The 24529-nt window shown below is 47.5% G+C and overlaps 2 protein-coding genes across 4 annotated transcripts; both read right to left on the reverse strand.

Moving 5' to 3' along the window:
- Positions 1 to 439: 439 nt before the first annotated feature.
- Positions 440 to 4797, reverse strand: ALKBH6 (alkB homolog 6, nucleotide demethylase). Of its 3 annotated transcripts, XM_034438217.3 has the most exons (8): positions 4702 to 4797; positions 4518 to 4583; positions 4102 to 4242; positions 3292 to 3360; positions 3076 to 3136; positions 2427 to 2578; positions 2236 to 2352; positions 440 to 1212 (listed from the first exon to the last, which is right to left on the reverse strand). In XM_034438217.3, exons 3-8 carry the CDS (start codon positions 4162 to 4164, stop codon positions 940 to 942), a joined length of 735 nt encoding a protein of 244 aa, XP_034294108.1. In that variant the 5' UTR covers positions 4165 to 4242; positions 4518 to 4583; positions 4702 to 4797; the 3' UTR covers positions 440 to 939. The 3 variants fall into 3 exon arrangements, with proteins under 3 accessions (XP_034294108.1, XP_060549750.1, XP_034294109.1); XM_060693767.2 differs by lacking the exon at positions 4518 to 4583 and having other exon boundaries at positions 4702 to 4776; XM_034438218.3 differs by lacking the exon at positions 4702 to 4797 and having other exon boundaries at positions 4518 to 4657.
- A 785-nt stretch (positions 4798 to 5582) lies between these two features.
- On the reverse strand, positions 5583 to 24496 carry CLIP3 (CAP-Gly domain containing linker protein 3). The gene is made up of 14 exons (XM_034438203.3): positions 24349 to 24496; positions 20832 to 20990; positions 19281 to 19420; positions 18460 to 18553; positions 17547 to 17708; positions 15764 to 15882; positions 13946 to 14182; positions 12844 to 12979; positions 12547 to 12684; positions 11588 to 11722; positions 11278 to 11401; positions 10882 to 10943; positions 10065 to 10137; positions 5583 to 9566 (listed from the first exon to the last, which is right to left on the reverse strand). Exons 2-14 carry the CDS (start codon positions 20965 to 20967, stop codon positions 9512 to 9514), a joined length of 1611 nt encoding a protein of 536 aa, XP_034294094.2. The 5' UTR covers positions 20968 to 20990; positions 24349 to 24496; the 3' UTR covers positions 5583 to 9511.
- Between the last annotated feature and the right edge of the window lie 33 nt (positions 24497 to 24529).

Raw genomic sequence — 24529 nt, forward strand, 5'->3', positions numbered from 1 at the left:
TGGAGCAAAACTCATTTAACAGCTGTCTTGCTTAGCAACATAAATTTTGGGCTCAATTCTGGTCATAAGTAGAGGACTACCTGCGTTTGAAGCACCCAAGAAGAGCATTAAAACGGGCCGAGTGTGTGATTGTGATTTTTCTTTCTCCAATTTATAGTCTAACCCAGTGTTTCTCAACCTTGGAAGCTTGAAGATGGATGGACTTCAACAGTGCTGGCTGGGGGATTCTGGGAGTTGAAGTCCACCCATCTTCAAGCTACCAAGGTTGAGAAACACTGGTCTAACCTAAAAAATGGCTAACCAAAAAATTAAAGTGCCTAAAAGGCTTGGTGGAAAGAATGATCCTCTCGGTGTTTCTGAACTACAGATCCCATTATCCTTTTCCACTAGTCATGTGGACGGATGGCTGACGGGGACATCACACAAATCAGGCGAGATGGACGCTGTAGAAATTTAATAAATAAAATAAACTTTGTCCTTCGCATGACAGAAAAGACGTTCGCAATTGGCCTCCAGGGCAGTTTGAGAAAATCTCTCTCTCTCTCTCTCTCTCTCTCTTCCTTTTTTTAAAAACAATTTTTTAAAGCCGCTTGCCCTCCTTCCTGACATAATGAACGTAATTTTCTGGGAACACCTGGAGAACAATCTTTGAAAACGTTTGAACAGCGGCCGGAGGGCAAAACCTTTGAAATCATTTCATCCTTGACCTAATTAGGAAATGCCAAATAAACTGCATACAATTCTTGGGAGTTTATTTGCATAGTTTTAGCATGCTGGGAAAAAAATAGCATTTTTTGGGCCAAGCATGCCAACGTCTGTTTGAAACTGCACTGTGTCCCATACACAGACACCCAATGTTGGTGATTTTGAGTGGGGGGGCTCGCAGCTCTTCCCTCTCACCGCCTCCTGGGGTGCCAGCCCTGCCATGAAAAATGCCAGTCACTTCCTCCGGCCAAGAATAATGGACGTTTTCAGCACTTTGGGGACGTGGCGGATGGTGAGAGACACCCGGGTCTGACGTGGCAACGTGTCCCCAATCCCGCAGCCACACAGACTGGCGTTAGCCACTTTCTGCGTCACGGTGTCGGTTGAGACAGGGCGGATGCCATGAAGGTAGCGCACATACATGTCTTCCTGCAAGACCAGGAGGCTGCGGGGCTTCAGAAGGAAGGAGAAAGCGTGGCGCTCCTCCTGGGTCTGCGGAGACGAATTCTGCAGAAGGAAAACGCTCACACGGTTGGAAAAAAGATCATTTACAACACCGGATGCCCAGACCCAGATTCTTCCTTTAACAAGGCCACATCAAATGAACACCAGCCAGGAAGTCTACCCATCTTCAAGTGAGGAGGTGAGAAAAACCCTGCTCTGGAGTAGGGGCTACTAGAGGAAGTCCTCAATGTATAACCATTTGTTTAGTGACCATTTCTTGTGTGTCCAATCTCGGACAATAAAGAATTCTGTTCTGCTCTATTCTATTCTATATTATTCTACCAGTTGTATTGTGTTTTCTATTGTATATTATATTGTATTGTATTGTATTGTATTGTATTGTATCGTATCGTATCGTATCGTATTCTACCCTACTGGTTGCATTGTGTTTTGTGCTTTCTATTGTGTTTTCTATTGTATTGTACTGGACTGGACTGGACTATACTGTACTCTAGTCTAATTCTATTCTATTCTATTCTATTCTATTCTATTCTATTCTATTCTATTCTATTCTATTCTATTCTATTCTATTCTATTCTATTCTATTCTATTCTATTCTATTCTACCGGTTGTATTCTGTGGTTTTATGTTTTGTATTGTATTCTGTTCTTCTATATTTTGTTCTACTCTATTCTGTTCTCTATTCTATTTTGCCTTCTCTTCTCAACAGCACTGAAAAAAGTGACTTATAACTAGTTATAAACACTTACGACCATTGCAACCTCCCCATGGTCACATGATCAAAATTCAGACACTTGACAACTGACTCATATTTATGACGTTCAGTGTCCCGAGGTCACGCGATCCCCTTTTGCGTCCTTCTGACAAGCCAAGTCAATGGGGAACAACGGTGTTCCTCTGCAGCGGTTCACTTAACAGCTATGGCATGAAAAGTCGTAAAATAAGGCAAAACTCACTTAACAACTGTCTCGCTTAGCAATGGAAATTTGGAACTCCATTGGGGTCGTAAATCGAGGATTAACTGTGAAGTTGGAGGATGGTTGTGATTTTGTGTTTTGACCTCACCTCTTGGCTTCCGGGAGACGCTTCTCCGGTGACGGGGTGGTAGAAGTCCAGGAGGGTGTGTGACCCCAGATTGATGGTGGTAACGGTGGGATAATATAGCGGTCCGTCTTCGTGCGGCTGCAAGCAAACCGAGAATTAGTAAAGGACCCCCACTCTGAGATAAAAAGAGGAGGGGGAGGGGAAATGGTTACCATGATGCCCTGGCCAGGTTGGTATTCGTTCACCAAGACATGGTTGGCTGGCCTTCCTCCAAAGACCCCGAGGGAAGACACGCGATCCACGTAACGCTGCAGCCAGGGGGGCAATTTCTCTGCCACCATCCCCTTCGGGTGGGGCAGCCCTCCTGCAGGGTGGGGGGGAGACACACACAGACAACGCTGAGCGCTAATTCTTGGCACCAACGGGACAGTGATTTTGATGGAAATAGAATAGACTGGACCAACTCCCCCCCTCCCCCCGCAAATGGTACATTCCAAAGAGAAAGGAACTCAATTGCCCAGAATTCCAAGGGAGCATGGGACCAAACTATGGGAATTCTGGATGTGGTAGTCCTAGCACACTGGTGGACCTCCTCCTCCTTTCAAACTCCCCTCCTTCTAGCACTGATGATGTTCCCTAGTTGGGTGATGAAATGTCTGCAAGAAAACTACCCAGCTCAGAGAGCACGAAGAACCCCACAGGCCTCCTCCTCCTCCTAAGCCCCATTCTCTTATAGCACTGAGGAGGTTCTCTAGTTGGGTCATGAAACGCAAGCAAAAAAATTACCAAGCTCGGAGAGCACCAAGGACCCCTCAATTCTCCCCTGAGATATGGAAATTTTCTTTTATTGCCACAATTTACCCCAGTTCTGCAGCCTCCTGCCAGACAGCTGTGTCCACTTGGGCTTGGGTGCATTATAAATCTGGAAATTGGAAAGAGAAAAGAGATTAATTTCTGGACTACTGGCTTGAGAAGCAAACCAGCGTACGTAGCCCCCGCCCAAAGCATCACTTGAAAGCTATCATCATTAGAAGGTTCTCCTTTGCGCCACTGGAAGGCCACAACATCTGCACGTACTTGCTGCCAAAGGTATTGCTCTTCTTCCTCATTGATGAAGTCAGGAATATAATAGGCTGCTGGTGGAGACTATCAACAGGAAAGAGATCAGGAATTAATTCTTAACCAATGAGATCCCTAACAGACCCTCCCTGCCTGGCCAGGGGGAGGGGTTGCTAAAACCAGGGTGATAAAATACAACCTAGGTTTGCACAGTGGTGAGCTACCCCCGGTTCGGGCCGGTTCGTAAGTACCAGTAGTAAAACTGGTGGGAGGCTCCGCCCACTGAACTGGATGTCATCATAGGTGATCCGCACATGCGCAGAAGAACATGCGTGGGCATGATGCGAACCAGTAATAAAGGCAAGTAGAACCCACCCCTGGGTTTGCACCTGTGCTGAGGTCTGACGTAGCATGAGGCACGAACCCTGGCAATTCACTAGACTAGAAAAAGGGAGACTGGGAATTCTAGTCCCACCTTAAGCATGAAAGCTGACTGGGTGACTCTGGGCCAACCACAAGGAAATGGTGAGTTCTAGTTCTGTCTTAGGCATGAAAACTGGCTGGGTGACTTTGAGACAGTGTCTCTCGCTCTCTCAGCCCACCTGACAGGGTTGTTGTGGGAGACAGGAGGAAGGAGGAGGATGGTGTATTAGATATGTTTGCTGCCTTATTTGTAATTGTAATAATACAGATGGTGGGTGGGGTGGGGTGTGGATGGATGGATGGATGGATGGATGGATAGATAGATAGATAAAAATTCCGCCTTCATCCAGTCCACAGTTGACACCCTCAGCCAACACCGAAAACCCACCTTCCCTGGGAAAATACCTGGGCTACCCGAAAGGGCTCCATCGCCCACACCTCCGGCCTCTCAGAGCAAGGGTCAGCCATCCAGAGCTTCCTCTGTTTCTTTTCCTACTAGCCAAGGCTTCCGCACCTGGCCAGGACAGGTGACCCTCCGCTTCTCACCTGCGGAAAGACAACGGGGTGGGGGTGGGAGGGTGGCTCATTACAATCTTGCCCTGAGCTCTGGTTTCCCTCCCCACCCCCCAATTTTTTTTTTTTTAGGGAAAAATTCATTTTGTCTCCTGCCTTGGCCAGGAGGGGTGGACTAAAAGACCTCCAAGTTCCCTTCCCGCCCTAGGATGCTATGCCAATTTCTATTTGAAGCAACCTTGCAAAAAAATGTAATGAACAAAATTCATCAAACAACATTAGTACAAATTTAATGAATAAATAAAAACCTGCAAAAAAGCCCTTGCTTAGGCAGCATCTGCTGAATTTCTGCCTGCCATGCAGCTTCAAGGGTCCTATAAAAAGGGGGTTAGGGTTAGATTTGCAGGCAGAAGGAGGGGCTTCAGGAGACCCCCGGCCCCCTTCTCCCCCTGCCCAGGAGGCTGAGCCCCCTCCGTCCCAGGAGTCACTTACATGCTGATTCCCACCGGCTCCCTTCCGGGTAGCTCATGGAGCGGCAGCCGCCTCACCCAATCAAAACTGAGCTCTGCCGAGCCCGCCTTTCTGCGGTGGAAAGAACCAATCCGTATTCAGAATTAGAAAAGTCCGGCTCGCTCGGTATTCTGGGAGTTGAAGTCTAAAGTATGAGGAAGAGTCTATATAGCCCATTTTGACTCTTTTTTTAACTTCTCATTCTTACCCAGGCAGAGCTTTTGATCTGCTCTTCAGTTGACCTTTCTGGAACTTTAATTTTGTGTATTATTATGGCACTGATGATATAATCTAGTTGGGTAATGAAACGTCTGGAAAAAAACAAGCAAGCTCAGAGAGCACCAACACGCTTCATGCATTTTATTTTATTAAATTTGTACGCCATCCAGCTCGTTGTCCTAGGTAACCCTGGCTGGCTTGTTCATAGGCAGACTTCAACTCCCAGAATTCTTAGCAGTGGCCCTCCTGGCTGGGAATTTCTCAGAACTAAATTCCACATAACAGAGTTGGAAGGGACCTTGGAGGTCTTCTAGTCCAACCCCCTGCTCAGGCAGGAGACCTTATACCATTCTAGCAAGTGGCTGTCCAGTCTCTTCTTGAAAACCTCCAGTGATGGAGCACTTGCAACTTCTGATTATTTGTTTTCCAGATATTGGATATCTGAAGATATTGGAAGCCTGTTTCCATGTCACCCCTAGTCCTTCTTTTCATTAAACCAGACATATCCAACGTCTTGTAGTGTTTCTTTATACACTTATGTGGTTGTTCCAAGATGGCCATTTTTACTCGCAAAATTCCTGAACCGGCTTATGTCCTAATCCACGTCTGACGACGAGCGGAAAGGAAGAGTCCCGGACACAGTGCACATAGAAACACCTTTTATTAATTTGTTAATAACAGATAAGCAATAACATACTGAGATTTTTTTTATTTTTTTTTGTCATGCTCATTTTTATTTTCTTTCCTTCCAGAGAGCCTGGATGAGCAGGGAGGGTCAGGGAAGACAGAAACCATGCAAGAGTCCACGGGGAGCTTAGCAGCGGGCACGGCGGGCTGTCTCACGTGACACTTTACAAAGTTATTTCTCTTGGAAAAATTTAAAAAAACAAAAATGACATCTAGGCAGGAAGAACACAATCCTGCGTGATCTCTACGGAAAGAAAAGTTGTGAAAAGAAGCCATCGGAAGGTGTTGCTCTCGAGGCCGGTCTGTGCCTTTTGAGGGTTAGGCCAGTCCTGGTGGATAATATCAAGGGCAGGGGGTTTCCCTCCGTTCAGAAGAGGGGGACACGCACCAAGATTGTGCCCAACGTCAAACTGAAGTCAACCAAAGGTTTATTTATTGCTAGTCAGCGTCAAGAGGGTGGACAAGTGAATTGAAATGTTTCCAGCGGTTTTTCTATACTCTGGCATCTTCCAAGATGGGTCTGGTAATTTATTTAATTTTTTTTTTTTTTAAATTTCCAGCAGTGTTGGGGACTGTGATCCCAATTTATTGGTGAGAGGAGCCAGTTTATAGAAAGCTGGTTTGGACTTCGATGAGAATGAAACGTGGGTCTAAACTGGGTGGGTGGGGGGCACAAGAATCAGATTCCCCACAACACAAGGCAACAATGAGCGTGGGAAGGATGTGGGATGAAATGGATTGGAAGATTCAATGTAGCCATTTGGGTTATTTTAAAATATCGTTTTATATATCTGTACATAAAGGTCCCCAATATTTCACCCAGCTTGGGGTTCCTTCTGGTGGCCCAGAATGCCACCCTTCCTTTTTCCTTTTTAAAATCAGTCCAAAAATAGATGCCCACACCATCTCCCCTTCTGATGTTCACCCCATTTTTCCAAATGGAATATTGTGGTCTTTTAACAGCTATACCACAAGACCAGAATAACAGAGTCGGAAGTGACCTTGGAGGTCTTCTAGTCCAACTCACTGCTGCTCAAGTAGGAGACTCTATGTCATTCTGGACAAAAGGCTGTCCAATGTCTTCTTAAAAGCCTCCAGTGAAGACGCACCTACAACTTCTGGTTGCAAGCTGTTCCACTGGTTAATTGTTCTAATTATCAGGAAATTTCTCCTTAGTTCTAGGTTGGAACTCTCCTTGATTAGTTTCCATCCATTCCTTCTTGTCCTGCCTTCAGGAGCTTTGGGGAATAGGCTGACCCCCTCTTCTCTGTGGCAACCCCTCAAATACTGGAAGACTGCTACCATGTCACCCCCTGGGCCTTCTCTTTGTTGGGCTAGACATACCCAGCTCCTGCAACCATTCATTGTATGTTTTAGTGCCCCACCTATGAAAGGGGCATTCAGAGAGTATAAAACACAGAATATAGAGTCCTAGGGCTGGAAGGGACCTCGGAGATCCTGTGTTCCAGGATGTCCAACCTTGTAACTTTAAGACCTGAGGACTTCAACTCCCAAAATTCTCCAGCTAGCCATAAGTCCGCAAATTTGCCAAGGTTGGACACCCCTATCCTATGCCATTCCAGAAAAGTGGCTGTCCAGTCTCTTCTTAAAAGCCTCCAGTGATGGAGCACCAACTTCTGTGGAAATTGTCAGGAAATTCCTCCTTAGTTTTAGGTTGCTTCTCTCCTTGATTCATTTCCATCCATTCCTTCTTGTCCTGCCCTCAGGTGCTTTGGACAATAGGTTGTCCAGTGTCCTTGCCCCTGGATACCTGTCCTTGCAAAGCCCAACCTTATTGGATTTCTGCAAAACAGCACAAAGATTGGAGGCATAGAGGGTCAACCTTGGCTTCCATCTCTAGCCAATGAGTAGATGGTTCTTCCCATCTCTTCCTTGTGGGTTGACCAAGGTTATAAAGAAAAGAAATTTGGAAGAGGGATGGCCAGGTGAGCAATTTGCTCAAGGCCAGAGGGAGGGGAGGGACCTGCCTCCCAAGCCAGGAAAAAATTCTAGACTTCAGGCTCGGCTTCAAAGCAGATGATGCAAGAACCTCAACGCGAATCAAGAGCGAATGAAGAAACATCAACATTTCTTCCTAGAGGATTGTTCTACAATCAGCACCTCGTTTCTGCTTTCTGAGTTTGCATTGGGAGTTCGTTCTTCACACCCACAACACAGGCATAGCCCTCGGGACCCCCCCCACCCCCCGAGTTATACCATTTTGAACTTTTGCCCTCCCCCAAGGTCCGTGGAAACTACGTTCAGTTCAACTAAGAGAGGAAGCAATAAGTAAAAGGCTGACGTGTTACTAAAATGGATTAAGACAAGTGTTTTTTCCAACTCAGCCACATGAGGGGTAGATTTCAACTCCCAGAATTCCCCAGCCTGGGGGTGGGGGGGAAACAACAACTCTGGATTAAGATCTAGTGCTCTGTAGCTGATAAATGCAAGATTAAGATCAGATTCAGTTTTAGTATCTTCCCCTGCCTTTTGCTTTTTAAACAAAAAACAAAAAAGAGAACAGACTTCTGGTACTGTATTTACACACAGAGAGACACGCAAACACTACACACCCCTCCCTGTATGTTCATTTGCACAGACATAAGCTAAGCAGGGCTGCTAACACACACTAGGTTTCCTTAAAGGTGTCTGGTCGCATCGGTTATCCAAAAACGGAGGTTTTCGGTGAGAAAGGAAGACGGCTAACAAGAGAGGCTACTTACGGCATCGGTGGGCAAAGGCATTGGCACTCTGGGCCCATCCTGCTCACACGTTAGTCGCAAAATAGGGAGGGGGTTTCAAGCCGCGTTCAAATCCGCCTTCACGGGCACGCTTGATTAAGAAGAATTAAGTCACCAAAGTCAGCAGAGGTTTGCTATTCGGCGGACAAGAAGTGACCGGCTTCTGAAATCGTTTGGTTGGCGACAGACAAGATAAGCAAAGCTTAGGAGGAAGATATAAGGGCGACGCCGAGGACTTTTAGTGAGGTCTGCATTGGCATGGAAGAACAAGCTGCAATTCTGGAGAGAATCTTAGCTTGATGATCAACAAGCCGCCTGCTTGGGACTAGGATACTAACCGGTCAACCAAACAGAGTGATCCTTGATCACAGCCCTCCTCAATGGAGCATTTGTGGTCTACGTCAAACCAAGGCAGTGTTTTTCAAACTCGGCAACGTGAAAAATGTGCACGGACTACAACTCCCAGAATCCCCCAGCCAGGAGGTTTAGAAACAAGAGTGCCGGTTTCCTATGTCCGTCACTCAAAGGGCCGGGTCAGTTGCAAACTAGGGGGGAGACCGTTGTCCCTCAGCCTGCAGACTCAATTTTAGAATCGTAGAACCCTAGGGCTGGAAGGGACCTCAGAGGTCTTCTAGTCCAACCCCCTGCCCAAGGCAGGAGATCTTATTCCACCCCAGACAAATGGTTGTCCAAGGAAGCCAACTGGATTTGCGATGTGCGTACGTGGGGTTTTGCAGTGAAGATCTCAGAGCTGGACTACACATTTCCTGACTGCGGGAAAGCTCAGAGACGGGTCTCCCAAGCATAACTGAAGGGACGTCCTCCCCCCACCCCACCCCTGGTACCCCCACCCCCGGTAGAAAAATGACTCTAATGGCCGTTGCCAGATCCTCAAAAGAAGTGCTAGAAGAGACCGGTGGTGCCACAGCTCAGAAAATGAGGGGGGGACAAACGGGAGGGGTTTAGCATTTCTCACAATCTACTGGGGTGGTCGTGTGATCTAGCAAGGCACTGGGTTCACTAGGATGGTGATGGAGGTGTGGAGCAGGAGAGGTGAGCGACAGATCCGAAGAGCAGTCTTTGATTACGTGGAGAGAGCGGAGGAAGAGCGGAGGAAGAGGAGGGCACGGGGGGGGGGGGGAACTCTACGGCTGCATTTCTGCACGCAGCATCCACGGGAACCAGCAACAAAATAGGATCCTGCGGGAGAGAAAAGGAAACGTGGTGCAGTTGACCTCAAGGATAGCGGGAAAGAAAGCTGCAGAAGGCAACGGATCTTCTGAAGACCCTTCAGGAAGATCTACCTAGTCAAGAGAGGACACCTCAAGCGGCGAAGGAATTCTTGGTGGCTTAGGGTAGGATTGAGGTCCACGGGAGCATCGCACGAAGAAGACCCAACCAACTACTCCACAATTAGGACACCCAGACATGGGACAAGGGATACTTGGGCACGATTGTGGAATGAAATTCAACCACCAAGGAGTGAATCATCCGCAGAAGGATCTAGAAACTCAAGAGGGGAATGGCCTTCTTCTTCCAGGGCTTTCTGGATTCATCTTCCACTCTCCCCACAGCCTGTTGCAAGAGGCGTGGATTTACAACCATGGTTCTCCACCTCGGGCCCTTTTAAGATGGGTGGACTTCAACTCCCAGAACTCCCCAGCCATCAAAGCTCCAGAAATGCCCAGTCGCTCTTACCTAGAGATGGAATTTTCCGATGTGATGTCTTTCGGAGATCTGACTGTAGTAAAATTGCGCTTTGGCTGTGAAACTGCGAGAGAGGAGAAAATGTCATTATTGTTCTAAAATCAAGAAAGAGACCAGTTGAAAAACCCCTCGGTTCCTGGATCTTCGCTCCTGCATGAGAAGATGTCGACTCAAGGGCCACACAAAATGGACTTTGCAATACTTGAAATGTGTTTTTTGTAGTACTGTTGCACTGGCTAACTCACATGGGTTTTCTTGTCTTTGAAACGTTTACATAGAATACACAGAATGTTTTTCTACCAGTCCTGGTTACTAAAAGGGAGGGTTTTCCTGAAGGTTAAGGCTTACAGCAAATGACTAACTATATACTTGAAAAAGGCAGATTTACAGTAGAAGAAAACCCATGTTCGTTAGCCTGTGCTATGGGATGTATGTCTAAGTATATTTACCTACGTAGTATGGCTGTATTACTTTTATCCTTCTCGCCTGCTCCACCACCTTCTCTTATTGATATCCTTGTTATGATTACTGTTACTTTGATATCTGATTATTACTTTGTTATTTTGCATGTACGCTGAGCACTTCTGCAGCACAGACACAATTCCTTGTGCGTCTAATCACACTTGGCCAAATAAAGTTATTCTATTCTATATCGCAAGTACTACAAAGTCCATATCTTAAGGCCTTCGTGTGGAAATCAGCAAAGGCCCATGGAGGCATGCTGGAAACCCTGGTTCCCCAATGTCGCTTTCCCACAACACTTCCGTTCCCCCCAAATAGTGTCGAGTGAAATCCGGGGTATACCTACTGGTGACTTGATGCACCTTCTTTCCGGAAGTGCCATCCTGGGGATCTTTGGGACCTCCGATTCTGCAAGAGACGGGATTGTAATTCATTTAAGAACAAAGTTAGCATCCAATGGAATCTCGGGGAGTCCTCAACTTACAATACATTTGCTTAGTGACCGTTTGAAGTTACAGTGGCATTGGAAAAAAGGGATTGATAATCATTTTTCACGCTTGCCCCATCTCCATGGTCACGTGGCTGGCTGAGGAATTCTGGGAGTTGAAGTCCACAGGTCTTCAAGTGGCCAAGGTTGGACACCCCTGGTGTAGAACAGGGAGTTGGCCAAGATCCCTTCCAGCCCTACCTAGGATTCTATGAGATCCAAGTCTCATTCCCAGCACCCAAACAGCCAACTTACCTCTGGACCCTGGACGGGGGCGCAAAAACGCCATGCTTCGGGGCGCAAGTGAAGTAGCGAACCCCAAAAACAGAGCCGTCGTGTTTCCCCGTTGGTTTGTCCAGCTCAATTCCAAACCAGTAGCCTAGAAGAAGACAGGAGGACAATAGAGAGCAGTGTAACCATTGTCTCAGTATTTGCAGTACTTGTGATTTATGTTGTACCTTCCGTGCGGTCCTAATAAGGGTCACAAAAAGTTGAGGTCTCCTATCTCAGCCTCCCCCCTCTCAGCCAGAGTCTTCTCATCCAACCTCCACCCCATCTGCCTTACCTGGGGCAAAATCAGTCTTCCCATAGAAGCGAATGACCCCTTGCTTCTGTCCGGCCACCAGCACCTGATCCCCGATGTCAATCTTCAATCCTTCACGGTCCAGGCTGCCGACGGATAAAGACTTCTTTCTGAGAGCTGGGAGAAAAGAGGAATAAGGAGGACATATTTTGGGTGACCTCATGTAGGAGTCCAAGAGTTTGGAGTCCTTGGTGCTCTCTGAGCTTGGGAGGGAGGGGGGTTGCTTGCAGATGTTTCATTACCCAACTAGGTAATACCATCAGTGCTATAAGAGGAAGGAGTTTGCAGAGTGGAAGAAAGGAGGAGGAGGAGGAGGAGGAGGACTGTGGGGTCCTTAGTGTTCTTTGAAGTTTCCTTACAGACATTTCATCGCCCAACTTGGTAACTTCATCAGAGTAAGAGTGGATGGAATTTGTATCCTGTTTATATAGAGTTGCCTTCTTTGCCAGTGTTAGTGGGTGTCGCTTTCTCCTTGGTAGTGCCTTGATTAGAGTATTGTTTTGCTTGATTGTTTGTCTGGTATTAATCCCTGCTTATCTACATGCTGGCTGCTGGAGAGGATGGCTTCCTCCACATTCACCAACACTGATGATGTTACCTAGTTTGGTTATGAAATGCCTGCAAGCAAACCACCAAGCTCAGAGAGCACCCAGGACCCCAAAATTCAACCTTGGTGTCCAGTGCTGGTGCTTCCCCTCCTCTGTCCCTCTTTCTCTTCCAATCCTCTTTCATAGCCCCTTCCCACCTGTTTGCGCTCTGCTGTACCCCTTAGCTCTCCCCCAGAGAGAGAAGAAATGGCTCTTCCTAATCTTCTCCTCCTTCCACCTGCTATGGGCTGCCCCCCTAAGACCTAAGCGAATCAAATCTGAGAGAAGAAGCCGCTCCTCTGGGGCCTGCCAGCTGGTGAGGGCCCCTTCTGCAGCCCCCTCTCAAAAGAGCACCTTTCCGGTCCTTGTCCTTCTCTTTGCGCCCTTTGGCCGTCATGCGGGAAAAATCCATGCGGGGGGTCCGTGGGGTGGAGGTGACCGATGGTGTTTGGTCAGCAGCTTTGGAGATCTTGGACACCGAAGCAAACAGTCCTGGGAAGGCAAGAGAGAAGAAAACGAGAGGCCCAGATTAATAACGCTGGCAATAATTCTACCACGGATGAGTTTCTACTTCTCCGACATTTGATGAATCTGAATTTGAGGGAGGGGGAATTCTTTGTCAGTTGTGCGCCCACCTCTGCTAAAACTCACCATGCTTTGGAGGGCAAATGAAGTAGCGGATGCCACCCACACTGCCATCGTTCTTGCCATCGGGCTTGTCCAGCTCTACGCCGACCCACTGGCCACTGGCAAACTCGGTCGTGCCACAGAAACGCAAGGTGCCCACCTGTATATAGCACAACATGATGGGGTCAAACGGCGCTCGGAAAAACAGAAAATTACCTGCGCATCACCTCTCTGGATACAGATGTAATCTGAGCTGGGAATCTAATGGGACACTTTGGGATCCTTCCAAGACCTAATTCAACAAGGGGGATCCAGCTGGGGAAGCAGCGGCCTGCAGAGGTAGCTGACTGGAGCAGGTGGATGTTCGGATGGGAGTGTAATGTGTAGCCCAGCCTCAAGAGCTATGCAGATTGCAAACAATGTATACAGTTTGAGAGATTCCCAAATGTTCAGTGGCTACGTTCTTGGTCTGCACACAAATGTCCCTTCCTTCCTTCGCTCCAACCCTCTCTTCTTCTCCTTCCTTCCTTCCTTTCCTTCCCTCCAACCCTCTCTTCCTTCCTTCCTTCCTTCCTTCCTTCCTTCCTTCCTTCCTTCCATCCATCCATCAAATCTAATCTTGGGATCTGTTCGTTATCTTTAGCTACACATCTGTAAATTAACGCAGACCTAGCCTTGACAAAGGTAAACAGAAGCTGTTAACAGAAAATATAATTCTGTCCCAGGACAGGGGGAAAAGGTGAGGAAGAAACTCAAGACAGCCATGCCTTGATCTTCTTCGGTATAAGAGAGCATGGAGGGAAAATCTGGCTGGCTTTCAAGATTTTCTAATCATCCTCTACAACAGAGGTCTTCAAACTTGGCAGCTTTAAGACTTGTGGACTTCAACTCCCAGAATTCTGGGAGTTGAAGTCCACAAGTCTTAAAGCTGCCAAGTTTGAAGACCTCTGCTCTACAACATCGAGAGAGCAATTCTGCAATTCTTGCACTATCAGACTCCCTCAAAGGGCTGACAACCTCCACGACGGGGTTCCCCATCTTTAGGTGGGAACAGATGAAAAAACAGGCCGAAAGAGTCCTGGGGGCAAACCTCTCCCAGGTCCTTGTGCACCTGCACCTTCCTTACCTTCTGCCCGTCCACCAAGACCCGGTCCCCCAGCTTCAGGCCGAGAGAGAGAAGCATGAGGTTCCCGGGAATATTGTCGTAGTTGGGCAGGGTGACCTTGGGCAGGCTGCAAGTCAAAGGCACGGCATCCAGCAGCAACTGCTTCAGCTCCTTGGCGATCATGGCGGCCTCGGCCTTGTCCAGCGTCATGTCCATGGGGTCCGGCACGACGTCAGCCGGGACCTGCCCTTTGCTGTTCTGTTGAGAGAAAGAGAGGGGGGACGACAATGCAGTTTTTTCCCACCCAAGGACAATGCAGGGTCTTTCCACCGATTGCATTGAAGGCCCTCTTCATACAGTTGAATTCTCATTACATGGGCCTTACTAAAAGACCAAGGAAAGTTGGGTGCTTCCAATGAAGAATAACAGAATAACAGAGTCGGAAGGCATCTTAGAGATCTTCTAGTCCAACCACCTTATACCATTCCAGACAAATGGCTATCCAATCGCTCTTAAAAGCCTCCAGTGATGGAACATACAAACTTCTGGAGGCAAGCTGTTCCACTGGTTAATTGTTCTCACTGTCCTTAGTTCTAGGTTGCTTCTCTCCTTTGTTAGTTTCTATCCATTTCTTCTTGTTCTACCTTCAGGTGCTTTGGAGAATAGGTTGACCCCCTCTTCTTTGTGGCAGCCCCTCAAATATTGGAAGACTGCTATCATGTCACCCCTGGTCCTTCTCTTCATTAGCCTAGCCATACCCAATTCCTGCAACTGTCCCTCATATGTTTTAGCCTCCAGTCCTCTATCATCTTCGTTGTTTTTTTCCACACTCTTTCCAGGGTCTCAGCATCTTCTCTGTATCGTGGTGACAACCATTTTCTTTCTGCTAATGTCACCTACAGCAGCGTCACTGGAGGTGCTGTCCTACACCAGGTCTCCTGACTAACAGGCTGGGCTATTTATATGGCCTCTTCCAAATCTTATTTTTGCATCTGGTTTGACACATTTTTGTATGTGAGCATCATTCGGTGCCTTGTCCCTCTGGCAGCCGTCTAGAGGGGTTGGTCAAAAGTCCCCAACATGCATAAAACAAACAAATTGCATCTAATAGAAGATCTAATTGCTAATAATAGTAATAATAATAATAACAACAACAATACTTTCGAATACAGACAGATCGTCATTTGGAACACAACATGCCAGATATCACAGCTGTCGAAAACCAAAACGTACAATTTATTGAAATCGCTGTACCAGGAGACACCAGAGTCGAAGAAAAAGAACTGGAAAAAATCACGAAATATCCCGACCTGGCCATCGAAACTCCGCGATTATGGATGAAACATGTGACAGTGATACCCATTGTCATCGGGGCACTTGGGACCATGTCCAAGAACTTTGCAAAATACATTAAGAAATTGCAGCTTCCTGCAATAACACCAATGGAGCTGCAAACGACTGTGCTACTCGGAACATCATACATTTTGAGAAGATACTTGGTCGATACCTAGGATGCTGGCAGCAACCCCTATCAACCATCAGCGCCAGTCAATGATATTTGTGATACATTTTTAAATGTTCAGTTGACTGAGTTTCATGTTTAATGAATAAAAGAGATAATAATAATAATCCTACAACAATATCTGTAACACCGTCAAACATCCAGATTTGCCCATCCCAGGTCCTTGGTAAGGACTCAATAGGTAGACAAAAATGCCAAACCCAGTCTGAACGTCTGGCTGAGTGTGCGGTGATCCATGTTTCTGAGAATGCAGGTCTTTCTTATTCTCAGTCAAAAAAACCATCTGCCCATTCTCTGCGCCCCCCTTTTTCTCTCACCCTGACAGCGGGGTTGGCCCCATGTTCCAGAAGACACTTCACGGCCCCCAAACAGAGATTCGAAGCAGCGATGTGTAAGGCAGTTCCATGGTTGAAATCACTGCACGTCGAGTTGAGAACTACAGGAAAAAAACAATGTAGACTCAGTCGGGATTCTGAATTATTTTAGGCTGTATTTGCAAAGTACTAAGGCTCTGTACAGCCCCTGGCCCTGGAGGGAAGGCAGGCCCAGCCTCTTTATGTCCCATGTTCTGTTTCTCCAACCACAATGTCCATGAAGCTCTTCAGCAGATACAAGCAGCCATGCTAGTGTGCTAGTGAACTTTAAAACGTGTGGACTTCAACTCCCAGGATTCCCCAACCAGCCTGCTATTGTATTTGAAGAGGAGTGGACCGCCGCCCTCCCCTCCTGTTGGCTGGGGAATTCTGGGAGTTGAAGTCCACCCATCTTGGTTGAGAAACTCTGTCTTAGAAGGAAAGCTGAGAGGGAGAGCAGCACCACAGATCTCCCAATAATCCTTACGTCCTACTTGTCACTAGCACGAATTGGTGTGCTTTGCTTCCCGTGATGACTCTAGAAAACAGGGCTGGCTCTCCACATTTGGCCAACATTTTAGCATCTCTGCCATGAGCACCAGCCCAACACTTCCTGGTTCAAAGTCTCCCAATCCTTTTGCCGTTTCTTGCATTTTAGGAGCAAAACTCGAGAGCAGTGCCTGCTGTACTGAGTATCAAAGACTGCAGAGATTAGCAGAGAGTCCCTTCCCTCTGACATGGAAGGTTGCCACGGAGTGGAGGGATCCCAGGAGAGGAGCCGCTGGTTACCGGGAACAGTTTCCCACAGGTTAGCAACCAGGAATCAGAATTCCCCAGCCTGCATGCTAGTGAATTTTCAGATGTGAGGATTTCAACTTCCAGAATTCCCCAGCCGGTGTGCTATTGTACTTGAGGAGGGGTGGGGAATTCTGGGAGTTGAAGTCTACCCCTCTTCAAATTCCCAAGGCTGCCAAACACCGTGTCAACTCTGAAGGTGGCCTGACCGAGGCCATTTTGAGACTTCCGTGCTGACACACTGGCGCCGAGGGATAGGGAGGGGGGAATAGAGATAGTTGGGGGTAGTAGTATAGTCAAAACAAAATACTTTCTTTTGGGAACCAAGGTCATTCCTGCAGGTGTTTGGAAGGAGGGGACCAGTGGTGAAATCCAATTTTTTTTACTACTGGTTCTGTGGATGTGGCTTGGTGGGTGTGGGGTGGCTTGGTGGGCGGGGCAGGGGAAGGATACTGCAAAATCCCCATTCCCACCCCACTCTGGGGCCAGCCAGAGGTGGCATTTGCTGGTTCTCCAAACGGCTCAAAATTTCCACTACCGGTTCTCCAGAACCTGTCAGAACCTGCTGGATTTCACCCCTGGAGAGGACTGATGTCACCTACCAACTGGATTATATCATGATTGGGCCATGTGACTGGTTATTTTGGAAAAGATTTCCCCAAAAGTAAAAGTAAAAGGTTTACTTTTAATTAGGGGAAAACTACAGGAATATTCCAAGTCGGATTTTACCAGCCTCTGCCAATATGACATATCCAATAAACTTATTCTTTGAGGAATCTACCTGCCTCGGAGTTTTCTTTGCTATGGGTATGTTACTGGGAACCCTGACGCACCATCCTAAACCATGAATTGCTTGACTTAGAAATGGCGATTGAAGCAAGCTTCAGCGAAAATGCCAGCTCATTTCAACCTACCATCAGCTGGGCAACGTGACTCCTTCGTGCAAACACACCTTTTGGCTTGGAGGCCTTGAGGAGGATGCGGATGAGTTCGGGGACGTCGAAGTAAGCCGCGTAATGGAGGGCATTCATGTTGGTCCAGCGGCTGCGCAGCGTCACATCTGCGTCCAGAGCCAGCAGCTGGTTAGAGAGGCGCACGGCGGCGGCGGGATCACCTGGGATGAGGAAAAGCACAGGTAAGCTCCCTCAAAAGCTTCCCCAAAGGGAACTAACCCCATGGGTCACCTCTAGGTGAGATAGGGGGCACATAAATCAATAAAATAATAAAATAAATAATAAAATAAAATAATAAAATATAAAATGAAATAAAATAAAATGAAGTAAAACATGAACTAAAAAGTGAAGTGAATTAAAAAGTGAAGTGAAGTAAAAAGAATTTATTAGCAAGTACTTTAGGAATGGCCTTTTATTCTGCTTCAAGTCCCAGTGAGCTAAATTTTAATCTAAACTGCAATGACCCTCTTTTCCTGGGAAAAAATAGAGGCAATGAGAAGGATTTTTTTAAATTTTTTTTACAGTTTTGCTTGGTAAAGGAAAATTCAAGCGCCAAATTAAGAAAAAATATATAAAAATGCATATTCTAATAATCAAGGACAGCTTTCTGAAATAAAGGACACAAGATCATTGTAATCTAAATTTTATAAGAAATGAGAGGTTTGCCAAGAAGGGGCTCAGGAAATTCAGACTTCAGGTGTGTGTTTTGGGCAACTCAGCACAAGTCTAAGCTTAGCGCATCTAAAAGCACAAATCCATCTTTTTTTAATCATCTTTACAAATATGCATGTTTTCTGGTTTCATAGCTTTTAATGTTGTAAGCCGTCCAGAGTCACCTCAGGGGCAAGCTTGCCAGTAAATAAATGTAATAAGTAAATAAATAAATATGAATTTCAGTATTTTGTGCCTTACCCACTCCGTGTGCGCCGGCTTTACATGCATAATGCAGGAGGGTCATATCTGTCAGCCCATCCCGGTCATCGACGTGGCATCCACGCTTCAGGATCTGAAGAGGACAGAAGAACAAGAAAGAGGCTACTGGTAGTCCTCAACTTACGACCACAATGGAGTCTGGAATTTTGGTCACAAAGTGAGTCGTCATGATACAGGATCAATTTCATGACCATTTTCATGGTTGTTAAGTTAATCATGCAGTCGTTAAGCAAATTCAGCTTTCATACCTAAGGCAAGACTAGAACTCCCAGTTTCCTGATGATTGGCCCAAAGCCACCTAGCCAGCTTTTGTGCCTACGGCAGGACTAGAACTCACCATCACCTGGTGATTGGCCCAGAATCACTCATCTACCTTTCATGCCTAAGGCAGGACTAGAACTCACTGTCACCTGGTGATTGGCCCAAAGTCACCCAACTGTCTATCATGCCTAAGGTGGGACTAGAACTCACCGTCACCCAGTGATTGGCCCACCCAGCTGACTATCATGCCTAAGGCAGAACTGGAACTCACTGTCACCAGGTGATTGGCCCAAAGTCACCCAGATGTCTAGCATGCCTAAAGTGGGATTAGAACTCCCAGCCTCCTGGTGATTGGCCCAGAATCACTCATCCATCTTTCATGCCTAAGGCATGACTAGAACTCACTGTCACCTGGTGATTGGCCCAAAGTCACCCAGCTGGCTATCATGCCTAAGGTGGAACTAGAACTCCCAGGCCCCTGGTTCCTAGCCTGGGGCCTTTACCACTTAACGTCGGGGATCTGCCCAACGCCTGCTCACCTCATTGCCAATCATGTCGATCTTGTGCTGCACCTGGGGAACCCATTGGCGGATAATGGCAAACAGCTCCGGGACAGTAGTGATGGGATCGTAGAGGATTTCTTGGCAAGCGGGATCATTGGGATCAAAGAAAGTGAAAGCTGTAGAGGAGAGGAGGGGAGAGGAAAAGGATTTTACCCCACTGTTGGTTTCAAAGCAGGGGCACTCTGGTGGGTGGGTACTGGTTAGAACCGGGGTCTCCAAGCTTGGGAATTTGAGGACTTCAACTCCCAGAATTCCCCAGCCAGTCCTGAAAGATACTCCCACTCGAGACCTAATACAGGTATTCCTTGGCTTAGGACCACAATCGAGAAAGTCACTGAAAAAAGTGACATATGACTGTTTTTCACACTTAATGACCGTTGCAGCATTCCCTAAGGTCACATGATCAAAATTTGGGCACCTGGCAACTGGCATGTATTTATGACAGTTGAACTTGGTGATGTGATCCCCGTTTGTAACCTTCCCAGCCGGCTTCCGATGAGCAAAATCAATGGTGGACGTTGGACTCGCTTAACAACTGTATGATTCACTTAACAACTGCCGCGATGTGCTTAACAACCGTGGTAAAAAAGGGTCATAAAATGGGGCAAAACTCATTCAACCACTGCCTTCCTGAGCAGTGGAAATGTTGGACTCAACTCAGGCCCTAAGCCGAGGACTACCTGTCCCATATTCCCCTCCGTTCCCATGCAGGACAGCTGTCCCAGTTTCATCCCGGGCTGTATTTGCTGAATGAATCAGCTGGAGTCCATGAATCAGCTGCCCTTTTGTGAATTCCTCTCATTTTGCCAGCAGCCTCCTCGGATCATGAGCAGGCAGATTTGAAGCTCGTGGGATCTATTTTGTGTTTTTTTATTTTTTATTTTGAAGCACAACCGTTGCCGAGGGTGCCCACGGAGACCTGATTCAGCAGCTGATGAATTAAAATCAGCAGGTCGGTTTGCTCTTTCTGTGAGCAATGCACATTTTTCTGGATGCCAACATGATGCTCAGCCTTGAGTGAGTGAGTGTGAATGGGCCGTGTGAAAAACAGTCATTAGTCGCTTTTTTTTGGTGCTGTTGTAACTTTGAACAGTCCCTAAGTGGACTGTTGTAAGTCAGGGACTCCCTGTACTCCATGGAGCATCTGAGCCACCAATCGTCATCACCGTTATTACCTTATGATATCACCAAGAGCCACGGTGGTGCAGTGCTTAGAGTGCAGTACTACAGGCTACTTCTGCTGACTCCCAGCTGCCTGCAATTTGGCAGTTCAAATCTCATCAGGCTCAAGGTTGACTCAGCCTTCCGTCCTTACGAGGTGGGTGAAATGAAGACCCAGATTGTTGGGGGCAAGAGGCTGACTCTGTAAATCGCTTAGAGAGGGCTGGAAAGCAGTGTGAAGCGTTACAGAAGTCTTAAGTGCTATGGCTATTGCTATCAAGTCAACTGGTCAAGGAGGAACTCTGTTCATGCTTCGCAGGGAAGGATGAGGCTGAAGAAGAGCAGGGTGGAAAGGAAACAGCTCACCATAATCTTTAGGGAGCGGAGCTGGGGCTGAAGGGTGGACGATGGGCTTCTTCCTCCTCTCCAGGGTTGGGCTCTGGAATTCCAGCGTCTGGTGGTCTTCCTCGGAAGGGAGCTCGGCAGAATCGTCTTTGGTCATGGTGGCTGGAAGCTTTTTTCGCTCTGCAAGTTCCAACAGGAGAGGATAAATCGGTCAGCCAGGGGATAGCGAAGGAATTTGACACCCAGAGCCAGGAGGTCTGCTCTGGATTAATTAATTTATTTTTTGTCCCACCTTGATTATCTTTATATATAACTCAAGGTGGTGAACATGCCTAATACTCCTTCCTCCATTCCTATTTTCCACGTAACTATAACCCTGTGAGGTGGGTTGGGCTGAGAGAGAGGGACTAGAATTCACCATCTCCTGGGGATTGGCCCAAAATCATCCAGCCAGCTTTCATGCCTAAAGTGGAACTAGAACTCACTGTCTCCTGGTGATTGGCCCTAAGTTATCCAGTCGGCCTTCTTGTCTAAGGAGGAACTAGAACTCACAGTCTCCTAGTGACTGGTCCAAAGTTACCCAGTTGTCTTTTGGGCCTAAGACAGGATAAGAATTTCCCGTCTCCTGGTGATTAGCCCTAAATTATCCATCTGGCCTTCATATCTAGGGAAGAACTAGAACTATAACTCACAGTCTCCTAGTGACTGGCCCAAAGTCACCCAGCCGGCTTTCATGCCTAACGCAGAACTGGAACTCACCATCTCCTGGTTTCCAGCTGATGCCTTAACCACTAAATCAAGCTGACAGCTTTCCCACTCACGAGATAAGTTTAAGGGTTACAAAAGGAGTAGCTCTCCAAAAACCGAGAACATAGAAATATTTAAGAGAATGATCTTAAATTTCCCTTCTGGCTAACTTCTTGGTCATTCCTGATCAAATTTATTTATTAAATTTATATATTTGTTAAATTTATATGCTGCCCATCTCACTGTTGAGCGACTCTGGACAGCTTACTACCTCATAAAAATAATGATATAAAATATTTCTATATAAAAATAATTAAAACATGAAAACATGGAATATGAACAAAAGAACTTGAGAAGCTATAGAAGTCAAGTTACTCCTGAGCAAGATTTGCAAATCCCCTTTTTATCTGAAATCAAATCACAAAACATTTTTATGCATTGGGTTAAGCCACAGCTTGCTTAATTATGCTTTATTGACTAAGCCATAATTAGCCAGGTTCCTGTAATAAATTAAGCTGTAAACCATGGCCAACTTTATGGCTTAGTTTGCACATGGCACTAAACCAATACAAAACAAATGGCCTTTGGCTTCCTAGGGTGAGCAAACCAGCCAAAAGAACCTGCCTGAAAGGCCCTCAGTCTTGTTATGGGGGGGAGCTTGCCAAAGCTTCAATATTCTATTCATTTATCTCAAAATAAGACCCTCTGAATTTAATAAGTATAAATTCAGAGTACATTGAAGTACGATTCCTGGTCACAATCACTTTACTACAGTGCCAATTGAGTTTAGCATGTGGGGACTTCAACTCCCAGAATACCCCAGCTGCATGCTATTGAACTCTGAGATCTACGGACTTCAACTCCCAGAATTCCTCGGCCAGCATTGCTGCCTGGGGAACTCTGGGAGTTGAAGCCCACAGGTCTCCAAGTTAGCACAGTTGAAAAACCTTTCTCCAAGGTAGAGGCTATTAAAGCTAGAGAACTGCTGTGATTTTTGTCTGGGGAATTCTGGGAATTGAAGTCCACCCCTCTTCAACTTAGCAAGGTTGAAAACACACAGCTTTCCATTTAAAACGACTGAGAATTGAACACACTAAAAACATATTTTTTTTTCTTCCTTTAACTAACAGCTCCATTCCGCTTCAAGAGAGTCACCCCACTTGTCACCTCTTCGCAATCCACACTATCACATTTTGACTCTTCTGGAAAGACTCTGCCGTCTTCCGATTCCCACACGCGCCATCCCTGAAACGGAGGAGACCTTGCTGAGCATTAAAGCTCCATAAAGGGACTCTGGGATCCATTTAACGGTGAGCAGATTCCATCAGGGCTGCTATTCCCAAGCTTTCTGCCATAAGAATGGACGCCGTAGAAAGCCCACACTCACACACTCTTCCTTCCCACACAAAACCCACATTCACACACTCTCCCTTCCGAGAGGCCCATGAGCTGGAGTCGATCAATACACAGCCTGCAGATTGTATGTGTCAAAGCTGGGCTTCAACAACGCAGCGACGGCTTGGCTCTGTGGATGTGTGGATGTGTGCCTCCGTGTTTGCATGTCTCTGGGTGTTTCCAGATAGGTAGCTGGCTCTATTTTGCAGGTTGAGAGAGGAGGGGTGCTGGCTGCCCTGTGTGTGCCATTCCCATGCCATGCGTGGCTAGGCACCAACCCCCCATTCCTGGATCTTTGGGGTCTCCTGAGGTTTGCTTTACGTGGCTGCATTTGTATTTTTGCAAAGAGATATGCCTTCCCCCCCATAAAAACATAAGAAAGGAGGAAAATAAAATAATAAAATGAAATTTAAAAAAAAGATATAACATAAATGAAATAAAATGAAACAAAATAAAATATAAACTAAACTAAAATAATAATATAATATAAAATAATAATTCAAATCAAATCAGTGAAATGAAATAAAACAAAACAAAACCCTCTTTGGAGGGTAAAATCTGGGCTCCTCGGCAGGAGAGGGGGGGGTCTCTTTTAAAAATGCCCCCATCCTCGATTGCAGCCAGGCGGGCATCCCGCATGCCTATTTACATCCTCAATCTGGCACTTTCCAGACCCCCTGGGACTTTGGCTCCCAGAATTCCTAGCAGCTGGGACAATAGCAATACTAGCTGAGGATGATGGGAAAGGTAGTACTCCGACATGGAGCCCGTCCTGCTCCCTCCAGGGGTTTCCTCTGGCTGAATGAGCCCCACTTTAACCTGGCGAGCCTTTTTGTTTTTGGCGGGGCGGGAGGGGGGCAGCACAACGATGCTCCGGCCCCCCAAATGGGGGGCTGCCTGTCCCCTCAGAGGCCGAGCCAGAATTCGCAGCATCTGATGGAGGAGGAGGGGAATGGTGGACAAGAGGGAAGGGGAATGAATGGGGAGGAGGGACATGGGGGTTTAAGCGAGCGCAGCATCCTTTCCATCTTGGGATGCAGGAGCGGGACGGGGAGCATCCCGGTCCAGCGGCCGGGGGAAGGGGCGGCGGGGCTCGTCGCAGGTCCTGGTCGAGCTCTGCGGTGGGGAGGCGGCCGAGGCGGGCCGGGGAAACGGGAGGGGGGTCGGAAGGACCGGCGGGGACGGCGGTGTGTGTGTGTGTGGGGGGGTAGGACCAGAGGCAGGGATGCTGCGGGATGCAAGGCGCAAGGACGGGGCCCGGAGGAGCATCTCTGCCGCTGGAAGGACGGGCGGGTGTGGGGGCGGGAGAGGGAGGGAGATCGGCGGGGAGGGTCCCGCCAAAGCCGGCCATCCTCCGGGAAGGGCTCCCCGGCCGGGATGCAGCGCGCCCACCTACCGGGCGGAGGAGGCAGCGGTGAGGATGCGGCGGCGGCGAAGAAGCGACCCTCGGCTGGGCTCGGCGGGCGCAGCGCAAATGGAGGAGGAGGCGGAGGCGGCGGCGATCGCAGCGCTCATGCGCCGCCCGCAGCATCAGCAGCGGCATCAGCGGCAGAAGCCGCCCCCCGCCCGGCCCTCCT

Source organism: Pantherophis guttatus, chromosome 10 (assembly GCF_059756535.1).
Source record: "Pantherophis guttatus breed Tessera chromosome 10, ASM5975653v1, whole genome shotgun sequence".
Classification (NCBI taxonomy): domain Eukaryota; kingdom Metazoa; phylum Chordata; class Lepidosauria; order Squamata; family Colubridae; genus Pantherophis; species Pantherophis guttatus.

Bases quoted from the DNA above. Each gene is read 5' to 3' on its own strand.
- ALKBH6 (XM_034438217.3), bottom strand. From the start codon at position 4,164: ATGGCTGACCCTTGCTCTGAGAGGCCGGAGGTGTGGGCGATGGAGCCC. The intron at 3,137-3,291 runs GTACGTGCAGAT...TCCAATTTCCAG, and splicing joins AGCAATACCTTTGGCAGCAA to ATTTATAATGCACCCAAGCC. The intron at 1,213-2,235 runs GTGAGGTCAAAA...TTCCTTCTGCAG, and splicing joins CGTCTCCCGGAAGCCAAGAG to AATTCGTCTCCGCAGACCCA.
- CLIP3 (XM_034438203.3), bottom strand. From the start codon at position 20,967: ATGACCAAAGACGATTCTGCCGAGCTCCCTTCCGAGGAAGACCACCAG. The intron at 11,402-11,587 runs GTAAGGCAGATG...GTCTTCTTCTAG, and splicing joins GAAGACTGATTTTGCCCCAG to GCTACTGGTTTGGAATTGAG. The intron at 10,138-10,881 runs GTAGGTATACCC...CCTCTCTCGCAG, and splicing joins GAAGGTGCATCAAGTCACCA to TTTCACAGCCAAAGCGCAAT.